Source organism: Pundamilia nyererei, unplaced genomic scaffold, assembly GCF_000239375.1.
Source record: "Pundamilia nyererei isolate P.nyererei 1_Seehausen unplaced genomic scaffold, PunNye1.0 scaffold00090, whole genome shotgun sequence".
NCBI lineage: Eukaryota > Metazoa > Chordata > Actinopteri > Cichliformes > Cichlidae > Pundamilia > Pundamilia nyererei.
In genome coordinates this window covers 835,465-858,510 of record NW_005187491.1, presented here as the reverse complement: position 1 = coordinate 858,510, position 23,046 = coordinate 835,465, and the positions used below count along the sequence as shown (strand labels likewise).

Below are 23,046 nucleotides of genomic sequence, written 5' to 3'. Positions count from 1 at the left end.
AGTTGCAAACAGCAGTTAGCCTAGGGAAGCCATTCACTTTAAAAGCCAGACAAGAAATATCAATAAACAGATGAAAAGAAAAATATCACCACACGTGAATCATCTATCCCTCTATGGACGGTGGAAGGAAGGATTTTGAAAAAGGCAAGGGGGCGGGGTTAAGCCAGATTGTTTGTTGTCATTGAAAATTGAAAAACACACGAAACAACATTTAGCATTTTTAGCAACATATTGCAGCCCGAGATAGCGCTGTGGTAAGGAATATATCTGTTTGGTATAATCAAAAGAATCCTGCAGACGACGAGGAGGGAGGGCATCTCCGCGTAACAGGTGAGAGCCGAGGCACGCGGGGGAGGGGGAGGCGCGCGTGAAGTGTGGTGTGAGTCTGTTTTGCGATTACTGTAATGAAATTGGCGAGTTTGTTATCAGTTTATTGAAGATTTTGCTACGGTCGTAGTCCGCAGATAAGAGCCACGTTTTCACTCATCCTCCCATCACTAGCTGTGAGTTTAATTCCACTGAAGTGTAACAGGTTGCTTTGATATATTACTGTAGTTCTATAATAGTCCGATTCCTGGAGTTTACACACCCTCGAGTTATCTCGGTTAGAAGTTGTTAGATTAATAAATCTGTTATTTTGCCGTTTGTCACACATGTACAACAGGTTAGACTTTTGGGTGCTAGTTTTTTATTCCACAGAGTAATTCTTCATTTCCAAGAAGTTATAACTTCCTCTCATTCCTTTCTCCCGGATTTTGAGGAGGCTTGGTCTTAATTTAAAAGCATAAACACCAATGACAAGTGTAAACCCTGTTATGGTTCAGAGAGGAATGGAAAGTCTAAACAGATTGTGCCCTGGAAGAGCTTTACGGGAAGGATGTGAATGATGGGTAGATAGGTACATGCCTGAATATACAATATTATTCATAATCATTCTGACAGAAAATTTCCCAACTAAAAATGCCTTGTTTACTAATAATAGCATTGTAAGAAAAAGCTGGAGCATATCCCAACAGTCATGGGGCAAAATACAGGGTATACCCTAGACAGGTTGCTAGTCTGTTGCAGGGCCAACACACCATTCACACCAACAAATTGCCACTTGAACTAATTTGCAGATTTTTGAATTGTGGGAGGAAGCCAAAGTACAAGGAGAGTCCACATGGATACAGGGAGAACATGCTAATTCCACACAGACGGATTCAAAAAGGGCTTTTTCTGCACAACTGTGTCAACCAACACTCATTTCATTTTACTTTAGGTCTTCTCAAGTCCATGATATGTCAAAGAAATGATCAAAATACAAAATAACTTAGTATGAAAAACCTAATGTAATTTTTAATGCAATAATCTTTAAGTGCTTTAAAAGGAATCCGGACTATTTCATCCTGTGGGCCCTAGTTTCATTGTTTTAAAAGTCCTAAATATTTAATAAATAGTATGACTAGAGCAATCGGCCTTGCACTCCAGCGGTATCATGACCAAGCTGCCATATCTAAGAGCCAAGAGCATAAAAAATGTCTGCCTACACAGCTTTTAGTTTTGATTTCCAGGGGGAGTGACGTTAGCTTTACAGCTTACAGTCGATGAGAAATGGGAAAAGGCTTATGGATGAAGAAATTTCCAAACATGTCACAACTGTGTTTTTAGCTCTTCTGTCCTGATAGAGTTGAAGTATTTGGTCAACTAAAAGTGCTCACAGTTGCTGGTTATAAGTGTCCACTTAAACCAAGCCTACAGTTTTCTCCTACTGTACAAGGAGTCAAAATGCCTTCAGATATCAAACAAAACCAACAGTCACAATTCATATCACACAGGATTCTGGCATTCTGCTAATTCAGTCAGTTTAGCAATCCATGAGTCTTCTCCAGTTAAGACCAGTGAGGTAGTTTAGACTCTAAAAGTGACTATTAATTAGATTTCATCAACCAGTTTAGTCCAACTATTGGACTAAAGTGGTTTTTCCTGAGGCTTGTTCTAATTGAAACTACCAGGATGTAGGTTGGTGTTGCATGAGGCATGTGTATTTGTGAGCGTTATCTCAGTGGCGCTTTTCTCATGTCGTGACTCACTTCAAGTTTCCGCTGTTCACTGGAATATTGCTGGAACATGTTTATGTCCTCAAGTTTTAATGGCTACCTGAGAGTGATTGCAGAAAGACTCTGTGTCCCTTTTTCTTGCAAAAGTGCTTCATAAAAGTTGATTTATTTTTGTTTCTTAGAAGGTTTTTTCAGCTCATCTCAGTGCTGACGTTTGTTGTTGTCTGCAAGTGACGTACGGAGCAGTGAAACTGACTCACATGCCTGGACTGGAGTCTGGAAAATGAATGACAAGTAGAAGAACAAACACAACAATTAGGGGTTGTAAGCTCTGTTAACTTATCAAAGTCACTAAAAAAGCTTTGTTGTGTTTATTGTTGGTTGTTTTTTGCATCCAGATTAATCAAAATCATTTATTCCAGATGTTTTATGATATCTTTATTTGATTGGAAGGAATTTTCTTTGATTTTCCAAACAGAAAGAGAAATCAGGTTACTAATGTTAAACAGGGTGAAAACAAAATGGAAATATTTTACCAGGGTAGCTACCACTGAAAGTGACAGAAGAACAGTCTGTAATTTGCGTCCTGTGCCTTAACACCATGGTAAGATCAATACCTCGCCAAAGTCTGCGTATTAAGCATTAAGCTTGATCTGGGAGATGATTAGCTTAGCTTAGTACTAAGATTGGAAGTTGGTGAAAACAACTAAACTAGCCTCTTACAAAGATGAAAGAAAAGCCCTCGAAAACTTGCTAATGAAGACAATGCATGTGGTTACTTAATCTGTATACAAAAATGTCCCGTTATGCTATTTCTTGAGAAAAAGCAACAAGGAGAAATTACTTCAAGATTCAGTTATCGTGTCTGGCTATTGTTTGCCGATATTTGGACTTCAGAGTTTTGACAACAACCAGTATGACTGTTTCCATCTGTTTCTTTTTGCAATAGCAAGCTCCTTGTTGGCTTAGTCACCTTAGTGGTGTTATGTTGGTCATCTAATTTGTTATAAGGAAGAAAGTGGTGCTCATACTTTAAATAATGGTTGTGGCTTATGCAACAGATTTCATGAAAATAATGAACTCTGAGTTTTCATTTGGGTTTTTTTTTTGGGGGGGTGGGGGGGTACACACTGAATGGATTTCAAAGGCGAAATGGGCTGTACCATTATAAATTATGCATATACACAAATAATTAGCCAGAGTAACATTTTTCAAGGATATATTCAGGCACTGGCAATACTTACTCAAAGTTTGGAAAAACAGTTTGCTCACACAGACTTCAGACACGCGTCTTTTTCTAACTTTAGCCACATAGCTTTTGTTGCCTGACCATGAATGACCTCTGAACACACTCCTGAATGATTGTTTAGCTGTCTCTTGATGAGTAGAGTGTATTTGGTTGCGTGCAGTCTGATTAGCTATAGACTCTGGGGGAGGGGATAATGTGGAGGGTTACTGTCTGGTTTGGATATTGCTCAAGTTTACCCTCGGCCTCTCTGCTATAGCCATCTGTTGATGGTGTCAAGATGAGCCCATTTATGTGTGTGTGCTTGTACACACAGCAGGGGTGGATCGGCAAGATTAGGAGAGGTGGCTACCTCACACCCCTCCCCCTTCCATCCCTGATGGACCTCCACCTACTTTTTGAGGCTCTCAACCTGCTGCATGCCACGCGTTCGTGGTTGTCCCACACACAAGAAGACACACAAATAAAGAGGAGGGGATCATGGTTAGGTCTAACCTGCCTAATTCTCTCTAATGGCTTCTCTATTCAGGGATTAACTCCCTATAACCCACACACACTTTTAGAGGGTCCACGAAATACTGGCCTACAGTGTAACGGTCATAGTAGCACACTGTCTCTCTCTCTCTCTCTCTCCCTCTCTCTCTCTCTCTCTCACACACACACACATACACACACAAATACAAAGGAAATGGACAATAGCTGATCTCTGCAGTAATTTGGCGAGGCATCAAATGGCCTGTGGGCTTCAATTAAAATGTTTAGAACTCAAGGAAGGACTTGAGGGGAGAGAATGGGGGAAGATGGGAAGGCAGAAGAAAGAAAAGAGGAGGGGGGAAGATTTTGAGAGAAAGGGGAAGAGAGTGTTTAACTTTTATCAGGATAAACTCTTTCTTTGACCCTCTAGGAATTACCAACTTACCATTGTGGCAGGACTTGTGTGTCCCTGACATTCCAGGAGCTATGTTGTCATCTTTTGCCTTGATAGGGACTCCCAATGAAAACTTGTCCTTGGTGAGGAGCAAGACAAAGAGCAATTAAAAAACACCTATGAGGAAATATTTAAGGGACCAGGTTTATCCTGCCTTGGACAAGGTTTTCGGGACCTCATCTTGGATTCAGGCTTTGGGAGCTCCTGAGCAACTGATGGCTGGCTTTAGCTTTTGGAATCCAAAAGGGCGATCTGGGCCTGTCCTCTCGTGTGTTCACCACGTGCCAAGGGGTCGGTCAGGTGCAGTCTGTGTTTGGCAGCATTTAAGGGCAGAGATACTGGCAGTCTGATCCCCGACTGTTGAAACTAGCCTTTGACACATGGAAAAGAGCCTGAACTAGTGTTTGAGATTGAAAGATATTGTCCGGATATAGTTGGGCTCACCTAAAAACTGGCAAACTGTAAGGCAACCCAGGAGGGGAGAGTGTTGCTATACTCACACGGTTTATAGTGCGAGTGGGATGCTGCTGCCTTCAACTGAGTTGTATAGTTGGGTGGTGGAAGGAAGACTGCAAGGTTCTTCTCAACCCCACTGACACGCTTTCCATAGAGAAGGCAGAGAATAGGACAAGGGGGCGAGATTACTTAAGTAGTTCAACAAATTTTTCTGTGCAGGGCCCAGAGTAGATTTAGCTGATTACCTGAGTGAGATTCACGCTGACATCTTTGATGGACTAGATGTTGTGTGGCTGTCTGGGTGATACACCTCTGCAACATTTTTTATGATGACCCATGGTGATGCTTACGGACTGGCAGAATTGGGTGGCGGTTCTCATCTTTAAGAAGAGAGGCCAGAGGGTGTGCTTTAATTATAAGGATATCATAGTACTCCCTGGGAAGCGCTGCACCATTTGGCAAACCTCAGGTTAGGGAGGAAAAGGACAGATCTCATTCTGATCATGGAAAGCTAAACCAGCTCTTTTCCAGAGTTGTCATGCGTTGGAATTCTGTTCATAATTTTTATGGACAGAATTTCTAGGCAAGTGGCAACCAGGACCCATAGACCCATTGATTGTGTGCGTTTCACTTTATAGGGACTTTCTCTTTAGCATCTATGCATTCGTGTTTGGATGTTTTTACTGGCACAAACAATTTCCAAAATACAAACAGTGACGTGTTTTTTCTTTTTAGAATTTAGAAATAAAATGAAATATTTTCAAGACAAATCTCTGTTGAACCAAACAATTTAAACTGCTGCCAACAATTTATATGAACAGAACTGAAAAACTACCCTTGTCTCCTCTCTGAGTTCTTACTCGAAGCTGAAAAGGGATTGTAACCTTGGTGTATTTTCACTCTTATCAAACAATCTTGTTCATATCCAGATCAGCTATTTAAGAGATGAAAGAGCTAACATCTTTCTAAAAAATGTAACCAAGTGGAGTTTTAGTCGTCCTAACACTTCCTATCACCTTTTCTGTAAATTGAAACTTGCAAAGTCTTACCACTTAGTGTTAGAAGAAAATCTTTCATAAAAGATAGAGATACATGTTTATGTGTGCACATATATTTTGGCCATGCAGACTACCAGATCCTGACTGCTATTAGGGGATAAACACAGACAGAGAGGTTGTGGTTTACTCAAAGGAATGTGAGGTGTTAATCCCACATGTATGTCCTGAAACCCACCTTTCTCTTTGTCTCTGTTCTTTCTCTACTCTCCTCTTCTCTCTGCTCTTCCTTGTACTTCCTTGTGTTTTGAAAACGTCTCACAAATTGCAGATTTCAAGATAACTCAAAGAGTTTAAATGCCAAGTTGAGTAGAAAGTTTGTGTAAGTGGAGAATATGTGTGTGCTCACGCTACTGTATGTGTGAGCATGGTTGTGATAGAGGCCCTCTGTTAAACCAACAGAGACCCAGGAGGTCTTTGGACCCTCTTTTGTCTGTCCTCTCTGTATCCTGCAGGTATGCATGCAGGGCCACTGTGGAAACAATACAATTAAAAAAAGCACATTTCAGTGTGACTTCAGGGTAACTTCAGACACTGCTCCCCACCAACTTCAGATACCCCATAGCTATATAAATGTCCTCACCCCTTCACAAAGAGTGTGAAGGAAACTTGAAAGGGAAACATAGTAGTCATTTTTAAGTGAATCATCTATTAATAAAAATGATGATAGAAGATAAAAAATGTACTCCTTTGAGTGAAAGAGTGTTTTCTTTTTAATATCTCTTTCTCCTCAAGCTTTCTCTGTCTCTCATCTGCTCTCTCCCTCTTTCTGTCGCCGGTTGTTTTGCACAGGGAGGAATTGCTTGGTTGTAAAGCATCAACATGTCCGACAGCTGTGGGGCAGATTTGCAGCTCTGTGTGTGTGTGTGTGTGTGTGTGTGTGTGTGTGTGTGTGTGTGTGTGTGTGTGTGTGTGTGTGTGTGTGTGTGTGTGCCGGGGTCGTCCGTTGGCAGGAAGCAGTAGGCAGCAAGTGATGTGGTCAGACCCTCTGTCACCAGAGACAGAGCGAGAGAGGTCCGATGTCTGTCTCTCCTTCTCTCTCTCTCTCTTGCTTTCTTCTTGTCGTCTTCCTGTTACTTGTTTTCTTTTCCTGATCATCATTCTTCATTAGAGGAAAAAAAAACACAAACAGAAGGAAGCTCATTTAGGCCTCTGAGGGCTGATACTGATGATTGTCAGACTAGTACTCATATCATGTACACTCGGTTCCTTTCAGTTTAATGTCAGTCTGCATTCTAGACTAAAAAGTCATACGCTTCCAGACAAGAGAATAATCAAATTTATTGCCCTCAAAAATTCATAGTATGAATGGAGAATTTCTCATTTATGCAAAAAGAAAAATCAAAGTCAAAAACTATTTCATTTAGTCTCTTTCTCACACTCATTCTGCATATATTTTTATATATTGTGAAGTTCTAATATACTTGTTGATTTAGTTTCCGATCTTATACTTACCTACTGAATTTCATGTCGTAGAGGAAAAAAACACTTCTGCAACCTGAGCAAAAAAACGTGAAAATCCTGAGAGGAACAGAGGCTTTAAAAGGGGAAAAGTGATGGAAAAACTAGAGTTAGAGGTCAGTGTGGAAAATCATTTTTGTAAATACAATGTGGAAATCAAAGGGAATGAGGAGAAAACGAGGAGAGGAGGGAGGCGAATGAGTAGGAGGTAAATTGAGGGAGTCAGGGGGACAATTAGATGGGAATTTCCAGTGTTAGTAAGAGAGTGAGCTTTTGTTATAACAAGCCGAATGAGTGAGAGCTGTGCGTTATTTTATGTATGCCACTGAACTGGTAGCTGAGAGAGGATGTATAGGAAGAAAAAAGAAAGACAGTAGATACAAAATGTATAGCAAGAGAGAACTGAGCGAAAGCCGTTGTCTTACTTACACCTGTGGACTGTATAAATGATGCATGCATAGCCATCGTAATATCACCCGTTGATTTTGGACTCTTCATTTTGAAAACTTATTCTGGCTGCTGCTGTCTTAGTTAATTCATTTGAAAACAGCACCAGCACTGCAAACACTGCCAAGAAGCAGTAAAGGTGAGGCCTGGCAGACGTCCACTAGCTACAACATCTATCAAACTATCCAAAGGCCAAAATCATTTTTGTAGCAGGTTCTTTTTAAATGCTGCAAAGTTGGGCATTTCAATATATCAATCTTTAAGGGCCGACTTGGTTTCAGAGCCAGCCTGAAATGGCCATTAGAATAACTGCAGTTTTCACATAGGCTTAATTTTTCCCCATGTCAACTATAGCCAGAAACATCTTGCCATTGAGAGCATATTTTACAATAAGCAGCAGAATTATCCTGATGAGAGAGTGTATTGTTTTACTTAGAACCTTTGGGTATTATATAGAACAGTTTCTCTTTTGTGATCTACAGCCAGTGCCGCTGTAGATCCAGTCTGTCAGCTATTGTCTGATGACTTAACGTCCGGAAGCAAAGACCAATATTTTTGTGCTTTCAGTGAAGCCAGAAGAGATAAGATTTCCTGTTCTGTCATCTACTTGTTGTTTAGGAATGTAGATGTATTAAAAAGTTAAGTGGCTGTAAGGCAATAGTTGTTACAGTTAGTACACTTTGTTCTTCAAAAGAAATATCTACCTGCATGCAACCAGAGCCTGCTAAAGTGTAAAGGGTTACTTGAGCTAAACAATGAACACCAAACCACTTCCAGTGGTGAAGTTGGTGTTTGTCAGTTGCAGATTGATTATACATATTCATATGCTGATATCTGTTTATAGATATTACCATGTGTTTTAAAGGTAACTACAGTGTTGTCTTTCAGTGTCTTAGTTTCCAGTGACATATCCTAACTTTAGTTTATTTGCCTTAATGTCTTTACATTCAAATCTCCTCCAGAATTACTTTGACCAGTGATGGCAGCCCTAAGGAGATAAAGAAGAGTTCCTTACATTTAGGATACAGTGGATACAGCGTATTGTCCTTAAAATAAACCAGTTGTAATTGCTTGAGTTTGTTCTTTTTGCCCTTTCTTCTACTTCCCTGTCAGACATGTGCAATCGCACGTGAGCCAATAAGGCAAAATTCATTTTCTATTAAAACAGAAATGAAGTCATTGTAAAACGTAAAAGAAAGAAAGACAGCGGGAGAAGCATATGGAGAAAGACAGAGACAGAGAGCAAGTTATTTGAAGGGGAAGATGCAGAGCGACAGAGAAAGGGTGAGAGACAATAAAAGAGAGAGAGAGCGAGAGAGAGAGAGTACTTTTAAGTTCTTTTGCAAGAGCAGCAAGAGCAAACCAGTCCTGCCCCCTAGAGGTATACGCAAAGTGTGTGTGTGTGTGTGTATGCGTGCGTGCGTGTGTTACTGTGTGTGTTTAGCTGAGGAAGAGAGGGATGTCCTGTGACAGTGACTCAAAGTTTCCTCCCCCAATACATGCACACACGCATGCACACACTCTCATGCACACATATGTTGTTGTTGTTTACTCCTTAAATGCTTTGAATGGACACACTCACAGAGAAAGAAACTCCTAAACACAAAAAAACACACTTATATTCATACATAATCATAATCACTGCAAAAAACAAAACAGGCAGGGGGACAAAAGGCTGTGTTTTCAGTGTTGTGTGCATGTCGGCGTCTCTGTGTGTGTATAGCTTATGGCCTCAGGTGAAAGCACATGCTGCTTCCTTCCAAAGAAAAGTTGGTGTGTGTGTTAGGAAGGAGAGAATGAGGGGGGTGGAGCCAAGAGGAGGAGCTATAGACTTTGTCTCGCACATACACTCACTTCAGAGTACACACACTCGCATTAGTGTGGATATCAGCACCCGGAGCTGGAAGGACAGAAGGAGCGGAGAACTACTGCACCTGTCCCACGCACACACGCTATCTTCACAGACATACAGGGAGAAAGGATCTGACCGGACGTCCCTATGTGTGGATGGGACCAGAGTTATACAGTAAGTGTGGAGCATTCGTTTGTATGCTCAATTTTTTTTTTACATTTTTACTAAAAGATACAGAAGAACAAAGATTGATTTTTTGCTTTTGTATTTTTTGCTTTTTTTTTTCTTCTTTTAGTTTTAGAGAAACTAAATAAAAATTTCAGAATTTAGAGTAGAAATAAAACTTTAAGAGTTTTTTATGTGTGTGCTTTTTAATCCAGTTTAATATACTTTTAAGCTTATTTTAATCTCATTTTCAGCCTTGTTTTCTGAACATTAGGACGATTTTTAATTAGAAATTTGAGGTTGCAACCAACGTGACTTCATTTTTCTAATAAGATTTTTCTTAAAATGGTTAGCTGCTGCTGCAGATGCTTTTACTAGTTTGAAAAACTGAGGTATTACAATGTTTGTTTAGCAGCTCAGTTATTTTCACATATTTGACATATTTTCTACATATTTTTACAAATCAATCGTTGTTTATTCATAGAAACGTGTTTTTTTTTTTATCAGTGTTGTTTTTTTTTCCCCCACATGAATTTCAGAAAAAAACAGTCTTGGCATGATTCCTCATGTCTGTTTTTTCAAGTTTTTAGAATTTAATGTTGTTATTTAATGTCATTTTAATGTGAAATCTGGCTGCCTGTATGCAGATTCGCCTTTTACATATTTTTCAGTTGCTCTACATGTGCAAACAGTGAATTGTTTCTTGGTTCTTGGTTTCACTATTAGTTTTCAATGTTGCAGCTGTTATGCAAAGTAAATTCAAGAGAGATCAAATATTGTATTTTCATAACTGATCACTTTCAAGTGATCTTCATTTTAATAACAAATTGGGAAGAACCTGTTGTTCGCTTGGCGTATCCTTTGTAGTAAAAAAAAAAAAAATCTAGCCGCTGATTGGGAAAAATCTTTCTCGCTGGAGTTTTTATTGTTTTGCTAGTCAAAAATTAGATTTTGTGGTTTTAAGATACTTAAATGTATTTTGGGTGATTTGCTTTGTTACAGCCTGGCAAGTCAGACTGTTACAGTCAACATACTTTAAGATTCTGGGTTTAGAAACTACTTTTTGATTGCAATTCTGGAACAGGAAAGTCAGTTGCATTGGTTGCAAGTGCTCAAAAGTCTATAAAAGTGTTCAAATTTGAAAATATAAGTCTACATTTTCAGTAACTAAGGGTGTTTATAGAGTTTATTTTCATGTATCACTTTAGTATCTGTGTGCTGACTGTTTAAGCACAAAGTTGTTGAATGTGAGGGAAATATTCTTTTTTGTGGCTTCAGAAGCATTTGCAGACCTGAGTGTGCTCACTGAAGATCTGCTGCTTTCTGCTGCTCTGCGTGGGACAAGCAGCATGTTTGTCCCTTTGTGGATATCTGCCTGTCCCTGTATGTGTGTGTGGGATTGTCTTGGGTGGGATCACGTTTGAAGTTTTGTTTGCGCTGCTGTGGCCCCCCAAATGGAAAAGTTTTGACGCTCCCTTCCTCATCACTCCCCCGTCCATTACTAACATACATACACACACAAGCTGGGAGTCGGGATGATTTGCCGGTTCCGCTGCAGTGCCACTCTGCTTCCAATTTTAGCTTCATTCAGACACAGACAGCATTTCCTTCCTCTGTCTTCAACCCCAGGGAGAGACACGGAGGAGGGGGAATTAAGAGGGAGGAAATACGGAAGATGTTAGCGTCACATAATCTGAGTAGATTCATCACATTATCCAGCAAAGTCCAAATTTCTTACATGTGTAAGCTAGTTAAGCTCTAAGTTGCAGTGTCGTTGTCTTTCTGAGTAAAAGCATGGGAGAAAACGACCGCAAACAAAACAGGAAAACTTTCTTTGCTTCAGGAAAAGAAAGAAAGTTAGAGACAAAGAGGTCACTTGGAAAGTTTGCTCAGACCGTTAATAACTTTTTGTTGTATTGTTCTTTTAAAAAACGGGTCGATTTTTTGAGGCTCAAGCATAGAACTTTGTTTACGCTTGATCTTTTGTAAAGGGGAAAATCTCATCGACAGCGCAGCTTGTAAAAACTACACACAGTTCTTCATATGGTTTGGGATTTTCATAATCATATTTCGTCACTATGTGTGAGAACACAAGCTCAGTTCCTCATCAGTTGCTTTTCGTTACCGCGCTTGATCGTTGTCTCCTGAGGTATCCTACGCTCCTATATCAGCCTGAGTCATTTTCAGTTTCACCTTGAAGACATCACTCAATTCTGATAACAAAAAAGCTTTGTAATACAAACACCAGTAAGACCAGAAGGGCCATTTCAGGTGATTAAAATGATTGGGACTGTAGTCAAAGGAATGAATTATTACAATGCTGGATTAGGAGTTTTATTTGGAAAATGGTATGCATTTAGATTATTAGATCGTTATTATTATTAAAATGAGCTGGTCTTTACTAGAGTCGTGACAAAATGAAGACTGGAATTTTGTCATTTCTTTCCCCTAATTGTTTCCCAAATTAGTTAACATTTAGTCTAAATAGTTGACAAGACAAGCAGCTTCCTGTCTTTCCCTTAGTGTGCATGTTCATTTATGCGTGTGTGTAAGTGTGTCTATATGTGTGTATGTCTGTGTGTGACTGTAGCATTAGTCAGACCCCCTCCTTTCTCACTGAATCACCACACATAATAATCACATCTCTTCCTCTCCTCTTTGTCTTTCCTGATCTCTTCTTTCGGAGTTTATCTTACATCATTCCAATCCTTTTCTTTCTTTCCTCTTATCATTTCCTCCCATATCTCCTTCTCTTGTGGTAGTTTTTCCCACCACTCCCAGTTTCTACTTTCTCTTTTTTTCTCTTCTTTAACTTTTTCTTATTTGCCTCTTGCTGTCCCTTCTTCCTTTGTGTTGCTTTTTTACTGTCTGTCTCGATTGATCTAGTTTCCTTTTCCTTTCTTCCATCTACTCGGCTTTCTTTCTCTTACTTCTTTCTTTTTTTGTTCTATTTTTGCAATGTCTTTCTTAATTTCAACTATTTTTCACTTGCTGAGCTTTCATTAGTGGAAATATTTAGATAAAAGTGATCAGAAATAACCTTTTTCGCTCCTGCCTTTCCTGTCCAGGCGACCTCTCATAGCTCGGCCATGTTGACCAGTGAGGGGGCGCACACCATGGAGCAGGACGACGCACGCCACGGAGCCAAGATGGCTTCCTCTGCCACCAGCACAGGCTCAGGTGGAGCGGGCACGATGACAGATAACGACGTCGACATGGAGGAAGCAGACATGACACAGTGGACAGAGGCAGAGTTTGAAGAGAAGTGCACGTATATTGTCAAAGACACGGCATGTGAGGCGGGCCCAGACGGTGATGCCATGATGATGTCGACGACCAGAGCCGAGGCTTCGCTGCCCCGTAACTTGGCCTTCAAACACCTGGCTGGCAGCAAGGAGGTCAGACTCTCTCTCACACTCACAAACGCACACACACGGGCACATGCTGGCAGACAGACAAACTTTCTCTCCAGCCAGAATATTTCATACACATTGAGGCAAAGAAAGGCATCTGTACATACACACAACTGTGAGTCAGACATGGGTCATGTAATAAAAAAGGGGTCAGGTCTCGTAAAACTTCACACACACACACACACACACACACACACACACACACACACACACACAGAGGCATTTATGTGTGCGTGGGTGTGTGAAACATCAGAAACAGATTTGACTTACAGTGCTGTTTTATCAGCTTGTATCTATCCATGAAAAGGATTGTGTCATCTGAGAAAAATTATGGTGCCTTGATCGCAATTGTTTCAAGTCATAAAACTACTTGAAATACCGAACCATGCAGGCAGGGGGCACCATCGAGCCTCTCATCCAACACAGTGCATCAGACTGTTTCCATCTGCTCGTCTTAAAACTGCTGAATGAGAAAGTGTCAGAGTGTGATTTGAGCTTTGATCACTCAAATGCTTCATATGAAGCATTTGACGATTTCCTGTACTGTAAATATTTCTTTACTAACCAATCGCCCACTACATGATTATAGATAAGCTTAAAGTAATAGACTTTTTTTCACTGATCTAACTGGGGGTGGCAAAGTCAAAATGTCAACAGGCAATGGATGAAACTTGATAACAGGGAGAGTGCACAGAACCACCATGACTCTTAGAGTGATAAGAGTGGTTTGCAGCAGCAAAGGGTTAAAAAGCATTTAATAATGTTCCAGAAAACAATCAGATATCCAAGTGACTAAGAGCAAAAATAAGTAATTTTTAAAAAAGCTTGTTTCCACTTTAGGGATTGTCACAGATAGGATATTTTAAAGTAGAAAAGCCACAGCACTTCTATGCTGTGTTTCAAGGTATTTTAAAGATGCATGACTGTCGCTCAGAAAATGTCAGTTTTGGCACTTGGGAGGTTCCCAGTAAAGCTGTGTGATGTCATTGATTTTTTTCACCAGGCGATTAGCAGTGGGAAGCTGAAGAGAACTTTACAAGCTGATATTCAATCAGATAATATTTAAGAGAGGGAAAAAAGGTAAGGCTGAGGATGGCAGCTTCTAGAAAGAAAGCTATATTATGTTCAAAGTGAGAGAGAGAGCTTTGTAAAAGCCTGTTAATAAGTTGGGTTTTTTTTAATCACATGCTAACACATTTTCATGTCTGGTCCTATTGAGAGAAAAAGGGAAAAATGGGGATTTCCCATGTCATCAGGGAACGAGGGGGTTTGGGAAAGACTTCTGTTTGTGTGGGTTAAGCATGAAGAAAATGTGTGTGAGTGCATTTCTCTACCATCCATGGCTGGAGCCAAACGTCTAGTCACCACATAATCCCTTGCTTTTCTTCTTCTTCCTTTTCTTCTTCTCACCTCTTGCTCTTTGATTGAATCAGATGACAGAGTGAGAAAAAAGGAGAAACACGGTTGTTGGGTTTTTTTTACCCAAGTATCTGAATGTTTCCTCTTGAAGCATGTGAAGTGGCGGTGGTTTTGGTTTGATGTGGCAAGCAGTAGAGGTGTAAGGAGAGAGACAGAGGGAGAGACTCGAAGAAAGAGATTTTAGTTTTGTCTTCAGCCATTTGCAGTCACACACCAACACAGACGCTCCAGATGAACTCAAGTGTGGAGCTGGTTCATTAATCATTGTCTCTGTTGACAGCTGGTTGACGCTGTGTGTCTGAGTCTGTATTTGAAATAAGACTTAATGAGACTTAATGATATGTACTACAGATGGCTGTGCAGATATTATGAAAACACATATTCCACACACCTGAACGTCCTCTTCAAACATTTCAGACTTCATCATCATCATCACCCAATCCACTTCAAACATCCTGTTTGGCCTTGACGTGTTTTTTCCTAACCTGTCTATATGTGCGTGTCATCGTGCAGGTGGCTGGCGTGTGCAGCAGGGAGTACATCCCCAAAGGAACTCGCTTCGGTCCCCTGGTGGGCGAGATCTACACGGCTGACAGCGTCCCCAAAGACGCCAACCGCAAATACTTTTGGAGGGTGAGCACAAACATCAAAGATACACACAACAGCAGAAACACATACTTCCTCAGAAGCCGGAGAGACCCCTTCCTGTGACGTCACGCACATCTAAAGTCAGTCACCGAACAGGAAATTGGGTTTGCTGTTTTCTGTGTGTGTGTGAGTGTGTGTGTGAGTCTGTTCAAGGAACGGAGATGAGGATGTGATGTCAGCGTATACAAATAGCATGTCACGCTGCCGTTCCTGTAAGTCCACACACACTGACACACACTGTTCGCCAGAAGACGCTCCATCACTACCAGTAACTGACAGTGCGACTGCACATACTCAAAAACCATCTACCTGACCACCGCCTACACAGTGTGTGGTGTGTGTGTGTGTGTGTGTGCGTGTCTGTGTGTGTAGTATGTGAACCTAACCACAGTTCCATTCATGCTCATATCTCACTTTCTCACACACACACACACGCCAAGCCAAGAAAAAAACGAGTTATTAAGACAGAGAACGAGAGAGACAGAGAGAGAAAGGGGGAGGAGAGGCAGAAAATGAGTTGGTCTTTCCTTTCCCTTTTCAATATAAAAGAGGATCTCCTCCTCCTCACCACTCTCTGTCTGTCTCTGTCTGTTCTTCTGGCTCAAAGAGATGAAAGTGAAGAGAGGGAGATGGTAAGGAATGAAACCATTAAGAAAGAGACAAGAAAAGATTTAAGATGTATGTATGTGATGCAGTTTATAACCAGTGGTGTCTGCTTGGTGGCAGCTACTTCTTTGCTACATGATAAGTAAATTATTTTGCTTTATTACTTCAATCAAGTATTCTGACAAACATGCAGCTGTTTTTACTTGTTTAGTTGTTTTCTGACTGATTTTTTTTATCGATGAATTGCTTCTTTACCAGCATTTTAGCCAGTTGTTTAACTTCTTCTCCTAATTTTGCTAGTTCACTATTTTAATTAAGCGATAATGTTACTTATTTAGATATTTGCTTTGTTAGCTACTTAAATTAACGGACCTGTTTATTCATCAAATTGCTAGCATTGTAATTAAGATGTAATAAGTGAAGGAAGGGGTGAAATAAGAGTGAAATAAGTTTTTTGCATGTTACTGCTTTGTTTCTTCTCATAAGACCTGAATAAGCATAAAAAAGGAACAAAGGACAAGGGATTTATATTATTCTCCCTTTTTTCTGTTAAATTAACTTCAGTGTAATCTTACATTCAGGTAAATTAACTCACTATTATTTTTTTCTTCCTCTCTCTTTTCAGATTTATGTGGACGGAGAGTTTCATCACTTTGTCGATGGCCTGGATGAGACTCGCTCCAACTGGATGCGGTATGTGAACCCGGCCCACTCGGCAGCAGAGCAGAACCTGGCGGCGTGTCAGAATGGCATGGAGATTTACTTCTATACTGTGAAGCCTGTCCCAGCTGGTGCCGAGCTGCTTGTCTGGTACTGCCACGACTTTGCCCGACGCCTGCACTACCCACCGTCTGGGGAGCTGATGATGCAGAAACTTAGTAAGTTCCCGTGATTTGACATTTTTTGAAACCACAAAGTTGATGAGTAGAAGTAGTGACATTCACTGGAACATTAATCATTAATTTTTCTTTCTGAAGTTAAACCTAATTTGTTATCTGACATCTCGTGTGGTTAAAACTTACTACAGCATTCACTTGCTGTGAAAGAGCAGCATGCATTATTACTCGCCTGATGCACTGACCACCGCACATAAAAAACATGAAATCAATAGTCAGTGTAGGTGTGTTTGTCTTGACTGTGTCCTGTCGCCGCTCTTAAACCCTAGCAGTGTTTTTGAATATAGCTGTGTCTCCTTCCTCTCTCAACATTAGCCTGTCATTATCTCTCACACACACACACACACACGCACACACACACACACACACACACACACACACACACACACACACACACACACTCAAAAGTACAAGACCAACAACCTTTCATCTCTGTCAGTATCATCGTTGTATTTTTGCTTGTGTGTGTGTGCTAGTGACAGTGTAATTACACAGACAGGGGATACGGCCCCTAATGCCACAGTCTTACACGCTTAAAGACCCGCTTTTAACATAAAAGCTCGCACACACGTGCACGCACAAAACCTTGCTCAACCTCTGCAGAAGAGTCGGAGAGTGCGTTTGCTTGACTGCGTGTTTTCGGTGACCTTTTGACGGGAAAAACTTGCTCTCATAAGAGAATATGCAAAATGCACATTAACAAGTATTAAAAAGAGTTCTCAAATATTTGTGCTTTATTTCATACTGATGGTATTTAACTAATCAGTCTAACCAATAAAAAAGCTTAATCTCAACCTTTAAACACGGCCGACTAACTACGCTCATTCACTGTAGTTGAGCTGATCAAAGGGAGACCGAGCTAAGAGGAAAACAAAGGCAGAGAGTGGGAGCTGAGTGGTTTCCAGGTGTGACTGCAGGCTAATAGTAGTGTTAAGCTGGCAGAGGAACTAGCACACCCAGCCAGAGTGACTCCACTGCCCAGGGAAAAATGCGCATGACCTGGGGCACAGAGGCAGGAGGTACCCACGATCCCTTTGCCTGCCTCCCCTCCCCGCAACTCAGCGTGTATACAGTAGAAGTGTTGCCTTTAATTAGGTTCCCCTGTCAGTTAAGCCCCACAGGCTTTGTTGACCTACCAGTGACTTGAATACCGATTCTTACCTGCAGCAGAAACAGTTGTTTCATTTGACTCCATTTTTGTCCTGGAGCTACCACACAAGTTTCTAGCCCTTTTTCATTTTTTTTTTTTTTACTTCTACTGATCTTTCATTCCTAAAATGAGTAAAACATTTGACTGTTGGTGTTGCCCACTACAGTTAAGCTTTACAAACGTTGTCAGAAATAATGTCATTGGCTGAGTAAAACGAAGAAGAAAAACCACAATCTTTCTGACTAAGTAACGTTAAACTGAAACTCAGTTAAAAGGGCAAGAGGTAAAAGAAGAGGAAGCTGCTTTGCTGAATTTTAATAGTCATGCTGCGCACCGAATGTGATACCATTAAGTCATCGAAGTTTATTGGTGATTTTAGTCTATTTAACGTTGCTTTACCGGCATCGACTGCTGTAAAATATTGTTATTTTTCACCGATTTGTTGCTTGAGGAAGTGGACTCATTTTGTTCGCTACTAATGCAAGTAGATGCGCCCGAAATGAACCGCTTAAATACTAAATAAGTTCCACGTTTTGGTAGGGTAGCTAGCTAATGCAAATCTAGGCACTAGATAACCATTATAAACTAACTCTTTGCAATAATTTGGTAGCCTACCCACTAGATTATTTTGGGGCTTTCAAACCGTTTCATTTTTAGAGAAATTAGTCTACACTGCAAAAACTAAAATCTCTGATACCGCCCACTAGATTCTCATCAAAGTTTTGCGTTTTGCTCGTTGTAAAATGTTACATGTGTCCTTAAGGAGGCACTAGAGCTTCTGCTCCGAACCGAGCGACAACCTGTATTATATTCCCGAGGAGCGCAACGATGACAGTTGTTTGTATCATATTTTTCTTTCTGGTTTTAGCTCTTTCTAGCGCAGTCATAGCAAAACCAGACATATGTATGTGTTTAAGTGTGTGAGCAAAATGAGTGAGCATGCACCACAGTTTTACTCCCTCACTTTCTCCTTTTTCTCTTTTTGTCGCCGTCATATGCGCTCTTGAAGTGTTAGCGCTGGAGAGCACCTGTCATCCATGTGTGTGTGTGTGTGTGTGTGTGTGTGTGTGTGTGTGTACATGCGTTGTGTTCAAAGACACTCTCTCTTCCCACACACACGCACACAGTCGGGAGCGTGACATGCCACCATATTTATAGCCACCCTTTTCACCTCAAACACATGCACACAAGCTTGCTGCTCATGTGTGTGCGAGCGTGTCAGCCAATCACGCTGATATATTTGCCACTTAAAAAGACTAGAAAGAAGGTGGAGGAGGGAATGAGAGAGGTAGAGTTGCACCTCCTACCCCCCTCTGTTGACTACTTGAACTTCCTGGCAGAAGGGCCGTGTTGACAGATTGATATCTCCAAGATGGCTGCCCTGTTTGTTTTTCAGAAGAGGGATGGAGGGAGGAGGTAGAGAAGGAGGAGTAAGGCTAACTGATAACCTCAGTGTTTACACACTGTCGCTATACTGCTGACAAAAGGGTCACTGACTATGTGTGCAACTGTGAGTGAAGGGCTGAATCAGGAGGAGTTGAGCAAATTTCACCAGTACTGGCACTTAAGATTAACTTTGACATGCTCCGTCTCTCTCAAACACACACACTTGCAATCACACACACGCATGTCCCTCTGGGCGACCTCGTAGTAAAAACTTGACTGCCCACTAAATGAGCTTATAGGTAATACACAACGGCATTTTAAGAGCCCATCTGTGGCAATTTAACAGCCGAGATGTGCTGCGAACTGACATCCCGGGGCTTTTAGAGTGTATGTGAGTGAGCTCGCCTCCTAATCTACTCTTTCATCATACTGAGAAGACAGTAGGTGCGAGTGAGTGAGGAGGAAGCGCTTTAATTTAACCTTTGACCCGGAAACAATAGCAAGTGGCCAGGAAAATGAGGAGAGCAGGAGCTTGATCAAACGTGTGTGTGTGCTGTCCAAAAGTGGAAGAGTCAACAAATCAGACAGAGGCCTTTGTCTGGAGGCGCCTCTGTGTGTGTGTACCTTGTCACATGGTGTAGGTGTGTGTATGTGTGTTTATGGAGGGCAGGTGGAGGCCAAGTTTTTTCTTAGTATATCTTTAGCAGGAAACCTTCCATCAGCCCTCTCTGTCGGTCTGCCACCATTTGATTTTATCTTGATTTTATAGACACACACACACACAGAATGCCTAAAGGGAGCTGTCACACCTCACTTCCCGTCTTTTGGCCCCACACTCGTTCGTCAAATCTGTCACGCTAATTGCCCCACTGAGTTACTAATGGTGTTTCTTAACACAAAGTTGCACACATCTCTACTACAGAGATTTTTATGTTCTTATAAAGAAGTTGTGATTTAAATGCCAAATGTTTTTAAAATCATTTTTTTGATTTGACAAACCCCTCCCTGACATTTTTTTCTCTGTCTGTCCCTTCAGAGCAGTCTATTTTGGAGGTAAAGCAGCAGCAGGTGAGCAATGAGGAGCATGTGCAAGAAACATCCAGCCCGTCCCCTGTCGCAGTGACCCCCACCCCACCAAAGAAAGAACACAGTGTTCTTTCTATTCTGCGTGGCACCTCATCTTCGTCGTCCACAAAGAGGGAGCCCAACAGGCCGCTTCCCACACGTCCACGCTGTGCCGACAGCCCCGATCGTCTCCTGTACCCTCGTGCCCTCTACCCACCTCTCAGGGCCCACCCTCAAATATCTGAGGACTTCCTCAATCACAAAGCTGCCCGCCTTGCTTACCCCTCAACTCACTCGCCTGGCAACCAATCCTCAGCCACACCTAGCCCATCAGCAAGGAGCAGCCCAGAGAGCAGCCCTCACGGAAGCCCCTCTGGTGCAGCACCATCGCCTGCTTCCTTCTATCCCACCGGACTGGGAACCTATCCTGGTTATTCCCCACCGTCTGCCCCCCTCTCCTCTCCCTTCTACCCTCCAGGGGCCCCTTACTCACGTTATCTTATGCCCCATCACTATCCTCTCCCTGGTGGTGGCATCCCAACTGTAGGAGGAATCTTTCCCAGGATGTATCCCCTCTACAGCAACCTCCTGCCCCATCATGTGCCCCTCCTGCCTTCTGAAACACAGAGGCGCTTCCTAATACCTGACCCTGTGCACCCCTCCTCCATTTCTGGCCACAGAGACTTCCTCCTTCCAGGGCCCACAAGTGCCTTCTCAGCTGCTACTTCTCTGAGAGACACAACAGGTCCTCACAGCACTTATCCCAGGCACCCTCACTCTCATGGTTCAGCCCACGCTCCCTCCAGCGGCTCCCCGACTGCAGGCACAGCACCTCCCAGTGAGCAGGTGCCCACTAAGCCTACCTCAGCCCTGCTGGGCAACACCAGCGAGCGTTGTCACGATGACGAGGCAATTAACCTGACCAAGGTGAAGCGTGGTGCAGGCTCAGCAGGCTACAAGGCACTGCCTTACCCTCTGAAGAAGCAGAATGGCAAAATCAAATACGAGTGCAACGTGTGCAGCAAGACCTTCGGACAGCTGTCAAACCTGAAGGTAGGTTTTGGCTGTCAAAGTCATGTGTTTTTAGCTTATTATTAGTCCTGCGTGCTTTTTGAATCACAATGTTATCTTTAGCATGTAGAGACGGGTTTTTTTTCTCTTCTTGTCACGCAGGTTCATCTTCGCGTCCACAGTGGGGAGAGACCTTTCAAATGTCAAACCTGTAGCAAAGGTTTCACTCAGCTGGCTCACCTGCAAAAACACTACCTGGTCCACACTGGGGAGAAGCCACATGAATGTCAGGTGAGAAAATATCACATTTATTGCTTTACCAGAGTGCTAATGAGCATAGATGACTGTTAACTGGTGGGTTTCTACAGGGTTCTGACAGGGTTTCTTTTTTTGCTTCTCATCATTCAGGTTTGTCACAAGCGCTTCAGCAGCACCAGCAACCTGAAAACTCACCTGCGCCTTCACTCAGGGGAGAAGCCCTACCACTGCAAACTCTGTCCTGCTAAGTTCACCCAGTTTGTCCACCTTAAGCTGCACAAGCGCCTGCACTCCCGCGAGCGTCCACACAAATGCCCCCACTGCCATCGTCACTACATCCACCTGTGTAGCCTGCGACTTCACCTGAAGGGCTATTGTTTGGCTGCAAGCTCCAGCTCTGGAAGCCCAGCCATTTCAAGCCAGATTGCCTTGGAGGAAGTGCACCGCGCCAATGAGGAGATTGAGCGCTTTGACATCAGTGAACACGCTGAGCGACTGGAGCAGTTGCAGGGAGGGGTGGAGATGGAAGCCATGTTGGAGAAGCAGGTTTTGGGGATGCTGTGGAGGGAGAGTGACATTAAGTCGTCAAACTTCCATCCCCACCACAAGAGTAAAACCACTGAGCTTCGGTCTGCAGGTTATGGTGCGTACGAGTCCCCAAACGAGACGTCGGTCATCAAGATGCGGCACAGCAGTCCCATCCCCCCACTTCCTGCCAACATAACTGTCAAGCAGGAATCAGAGGATCACGCTTAAGTGACCTTTTTGCACCTGAGAGACATAGAGCCAAGACTGCATGGTGGACTGGGTTGCCAGGAGCAACAACTGTAAATATGTCTACCTGGTTGTCATGAGTAGTGACATCATGACCACTCCAGGGTTTAAACCTTTCAGGGACTCACGTACTCAGGGCTGCACTGTCCCATGACTACTTAATGGTTTCAGCATTTATTATACTTAGAGACAATCATGTACACAGGATTTACCTGTAATGTTATTAATATAATGCTTTTATCATTGTTGTTCTTGTATTATTTTATTTTTAATTTCAGATGTCCGTGGGGTTTTTTGATCGTTTTGTTGTTATATACTTAATTTATTTTACTTTTATTTGTTGTCTTCAAAAGCAATATGTGGGATGGTTACATTGATTTTCTATAGTTGTTTTTTTTCTGTGGCCATTTCTTTGTAGATAGTCACGCTCCCTATGCATATATCTGTCTTGTGACCTCTGACCTATAGAACCAGGGGTATCCATTCTTCAGGGTTTTACCTATTTAAATGTAGAAATCAATAATAGCAGGTTGAAAGGCTTAAGAGAGCTTGCCAAAGCGTGGCAGAGCAATTTGTTAATTTAGAAAGAAGACGTTTAACTCAGCCCTGCTTAATAACTTCTCTACGCCCTTTTCTGATGCCTACTTAATTTAAATGAAACAAGAAAGGGCATTTTTTTTGTATATTTTTCACAACGGTTACCTCAGTGTGGATGCGATGAGTGTGTGTCTGTGTGTGTTTGCATTTAAAAGGACAGCTGAAGATGGGAGT

The 23,046-nt window shown here is 42.0% G+C and overlaps 1 protein-coding gene across 1 annotated transcript; it reads left to right on the top strand.

Annotated features, from left to right (window-relative positions):
• Positions 1-9,510: 9,510 nt before the first annotated feature.
• On the top strand, positions 9,511-23,046 carry prdm1a (PR domain containing 1a, with ZNF domain). Its single transcript, XM_005739191.2, has 7 exons — positions 9,511-9,658; positions 12,718-13,047; positions 14,995-15,114; positions 16,361-16,613; positions 20,204-21,285; positions 21,406-21,534; positions 21,652-23,046. The coding sequence occupies exons 1-7, from the start codon at positions 9,632-9,634 to the stop codon at positions 22,255-22,257; spliced, it is 2,547 nt and encodes an 848-aa protein (XP_005739248.1). The 5' UTR covers positions 9,511-9,631; the 3' UTR covers positions 22,258-23,046.